Below are 4,127 nucleotides of genomic sequence, written 5' to 3' on the forward strand. Positions count from 1 at the left end.
CATTGGCCAGGTTAAATATGGTGGAATCTTCAGGAATGTAAGTTATCCATGCATTCCCCAGGAAGATTACCAAGTTTTAAATGTGTAGTTTAAGATTTTGATTCCCAGTATTAAATGTTCATTACAGATCAATGTATTGCATACAAAAAGTTAAAAAATAGAACTATAGAGGCAGACTAGGTTGTTTTCAACTATGATGTCCAAGCAGCAGTTATTTTAATTTGGGCATAAGATAATAATGCCACTGTGTGCTTCTGTGCTTCCAATGTTCAGATATCTTGAGTGTCTTCCTGCCAGTGATGCCGTTCCCCCTTGTCCTGACGCCATCAGAGCCCGGGAAGCCAGTCAGCACACGCACTAGAAATGCCGGCTGCACTGTTGACCCACAGGCCTTTCCTAGACTCTCTGCTGTGCCGTCCCAGCACGGGTGCGGTGCGGAAGGCCTGAGGGAGGCCATCCTTGCTCCCCAAGGATGCTGTCAGCACCGGGCCCCTGGCTCCGCACTACCCACAGGAGCCACCGCCCTCCTGCGTGTGTGCCACGCCCTCAGCCCCGTGAGGTGGTGACCGTGATGTCACAGTGGTGGCAGGGAGCGGCCATTGTGACCCGCGGGGCCGGGAGCAGAGCTAAGGCTGCTGGGCTGGGGCCGAGCTCAGTGCGGCCTGGTGAGGTGTGGAGAGAGCACTGACTCTCTTGTTTCTCGCCGACGATGCCGAGTGTGTTCCAAGGGAACGAGGAGGCCCCCAACTCTGGGGAGCCAGGTGAGAGCACTGTATCCCTGCACGCAGCTCCCCACTGCTGGGCAGAGGGCTGCTGGGGCTCTGCCTGTAGCTGGGAGGGGGGGAAGGGGTGAGCAGGGGCTCCCCAGCGCCACGGACAGGCAGGGCCCCTCTGCTCGGGCCCAGCCAAGCTATGGCTGACTACTGGCACCACTAGGCCTGCAATGCCCCAGGGACAGCCGGCCCTGCCAGGTGCTCACCACTGCTCACGGTTGCTCTCTCCTTCCTCTGCAGTGTGCGTGCTGTGCCGCAGGGCACGGGTCAACCCGGACACCTGCGGGCAGATGTTTGCCACCGGTGGGCTCTGTGCCCACCAGTTCTGCTTGGTAAGTTCGCTCAAGGCCTCGGGCTCCTGCCAGGGATGCTCCCTTCCTTTCTGGCCTCACGAGATCACACTCTTTTCTCTCCTACAGTTCTTTGCCGATGGCCTCTTGGAATGGGGAAGCCCAATAGGAGGAATTTATGGCTTCTTCCTTCATGCCATCCGGCGTGCAGTCCAGCTGGCAGACCAGAAGGTGAGGACCTGAACTGAACGGGGAGCTTGGTGTTGGCAGAGGCTCATACCAGCTTTGCCTGGGCCCAAACAAAGTGATCGCGGCTTTTCCAACCGGCTCTGGGACAAAGTCCCACCACAGCAGACGAACCTCTGTGGTGGGACTCTGTGCCCCGCCCGGAGAAGCCGTGTCAGCCATGGAGGCCCTGAGCCCTCCACTGATGGGGACTGGTCTGCTCTTTCCAGCACTGCTTTGTCTGCGGCGAGAGGGGAGCTACCATCAGCTGCGCGCAGACAGGCTGTGAGCGCAGCTTCCATCTTCCCTGCGCCGAGGACGGAGAGTGTGTCACCCAATATTTTGGGCAGCACCGGTAAGGGCTGGCAGCAGCAGCCAAGCTGCCGTCCCTCCCTGTTCCTCCCGGGGAGGAACCCGCAGCAACACCTCCCAGCATCCTGCCAGAGCCAGAGTCCAGGCCTGGAGCTCTCTCCTGGTCCATTGCCCTCCTCACAGCACTTCTCACCGTGCCCATCCCTTTCTGTCCTCCTGCCCAGGTCCTTCTGCTGGGAGCATCGCCCTCGACAGGCAGCGGAGGCAGCTCCATCTCAGCACACCACCTGTGTCATCTGCCTGGAGTCTGTGGGGGACAGCACGTCCTACCACACCATGGTGTGCCCGATGTGCAAACAGGCCTGGTTCCACCGGGGCTGCATCAGGGTAGGAGCTCTCCCCTTGTCTTGCGGGCACAGCTGGTGCTCAGCAGCACCCAGCCCTGCTCACGCTCACGCTCACACTCCTTGTGCTTCTCCTGCAGAAACATGCCTTGCACGCTGCCACCATGCGCTTCTTCTGCCCCGTCTGTGGAGGAAGAGCGCAATTCAGGTCCCAAATGACCACGCTGGGGATCCAGATTCCAGTCAGGTTGGTGTCCTTCCGTCCAGCTCTGAAGACACTCGGGCACAGGAGCTGTGACTGCCCGGGAAGGGCCCAGTTCCTTGCCGTCCTGAGAGCATTGGTCTCGGCTTCATGAAGAAGCTGAGAATGAGCTCAAGGTGGATGCCCTGGATCTGCCCTACACCTGGGGCACTGGGGACTCATCGCATTCCCTCTGTTCTCTGGCAGACGACCATCCTGGTGGGACGATGAAGACTACCAGTCACTGAGAGAGAGGCACAGGCGGTGTGATGCCAAGATGTGCATCTTCCCTCTAGGCAGGGAGAGGGCACAGGAAGCGGGGTGAGTGACCTCCGCAGTCCTCTGGGGCTCTGCGTGGGATCTCAGCCTCAGCACAGGCTGGGGGAGCAAGGATTGAGTGCCAGAGCCGTGCCGGCTGCTCCCCGCCTTGGCTTGCTTTGTCCTCACAGCCACAACCCCTTTGCTTCCGCAGGCCCTGGCAGCTGCTGCTCTGCAGCTCCTGTGGCTCAGAAGGCACGCACCGGTACTGCACCTTCGGGGCCACCGGCGGCAACAGCTGGGAGTGCGACATCTGCGCTGCTGCGGGCACCGGTAAGAGGCAAAGAGCCGCGTGCCTCGGGACGGGTGCTCACGGTGGCCTTGCCACAGTCTCTGCCCCATGGGAGATGGCAGCCCGTCCTGCCCTGGGGCTGCATGTTCATCCTGCTGAGCTTCCCATCTCTCCTTACAGCTTCCCGCACCAACTCTGAGATAGCCAGCTCCAGCACTTCCAGCCGGGAGGTACCAGTGCCTCAGTGCCACATCATTACAGGACCTGAAACCATCAGCTCCGGTCCTGCTAGGCGGGCAGCGTCCAGCCCACCCTGCAGCTCCCAGCCGCCTGAGCTCAGCGTCCAGCCCAGAGCGCCGGCGACTGAGCAGACTGCCACCCGCTCCCGTCCATCTGAGGAGCGGGACGCCTCTCAGCAGCGCCGAGGACGCGGCGGCAGGAGACGGGCACCAGCTGCAGGTGCCGAGACCTGCTCCCAGAGCCCCAGCAGACGGGGGCCAGCGCGGGCCTGCAGAAGATCGTCGGTACCCGCGCCCACAGAGCGTCCCAGGCAGAGGGGGACCGGCCGCACGAGGAGCCGCTCCCCATTGCAAGGCCGTGCCTCGGGCTCCCGGGCTCGGCCCCAGAGACGTCGCAGAGGGAGCCGTACGACGGCCCGAGGTGCTCGGAGCAGCACCCGCACCTCGGCCACGCCAGCACCGTCCAGGTCCTCGAGGGCTTCCCCGCTGCCTGCACGCCGGAGACAATCCAGGCAGCGAAGGCGGGCGAACACTCGAAGCCGATCCCCAGTGGGGCGTCGGGCTTCAGCTTCCCGCAGCCGGCCCCGAGGAGGCCGAGGGAGCCGGTCCAGGCAGCGGAGAACGGCCCGGACACGAAGCCGCTCCCGGGCAAACCAGCGAAGAAGACATCCCCGCAGACGGTGCTGAAGACAGCGGAGTAGCAGCCGTGTCCCAACCCCACATGACGGCTGCGGTCTCGAGCGGCAAATCAACCTTGGAGAGAGACCACCCAGAGGAGCTTCGCTCTTCAGCGGACCAGCCCGGGCACAAAGCCGCTCCCGGGCAAACCACCGGAGAAGACATCCCCAAAGCTAGACCCAGAGGTGGCACCGAAGCAGCCGTGTCCCATCCCCACGTGATGGCTGCTGTCCCAGGCGGCAAAGAAAATCAACCTTGAAGAGAGTCCACGTGTGTTAACTTCATCCTTCCGTGGACCAGCCCGGGCACAAAGCCGCCCCCGGGCCCAACACCAGAGAAGACATCCCCACAACCAGCCCCAAAGACAGCGCAAAAACAACCGTGTCCCATCCCCCTGCGATTTTTATGATTCCCCCATAAATAATAATAATAATAAATAAACCCTTAATATACTCCCCACATCTTGGCTTCATTG

At 61.6% G+C, this 4,127-nt stretch overlaps 1 protein-coding gene across 1 annotated transcript; it reads left to right on the forward strand.

Annotated features, from left to right (window-relative positions):
* Positions 1-709: 709 nt before the first annotated feature.
* LOC140263764 (PHD finger protein 7-like) lies at positions 710-3,661 on the forward strand. The gene is made up of 10 exons (XM_072358926.1): positions 710-761; positions 1,014-1,105; positions 1,193-1,294; positions 1,519-1,643; positions 1,825-1,987; positions 2,085-2,191; positions 2,393-2,506; positions 2,658-2,776; positions 2,916-2,979; positions 3,253-3,661. The coding sequence occupies exons 1-10, from the start codon at positions 710-712 to the stop codon at positions 3,659-3,661; spliced, it is 1,347 nt and encodes a 448-aa protein (XP_072215027.1).
* The last annotated feature ends 466 nt before the right edge of the window (positions 3,662-4,127 follow it).

Source organism: Excalfactoria chinensis, chromosome Z (assembly GCF_039878825.1).
Source record: "Excalfactoria chinensis isolate bCotChi1 chromosome Z, bCotChi1.hap2, whole genome shotgun sequence".
Lineage (NCBI taxonomy): Eukaryota > Metazoa > Chordata > Aves > Galliformes > Phasianidae > Excalfactoria > Excalfactoria chinensis.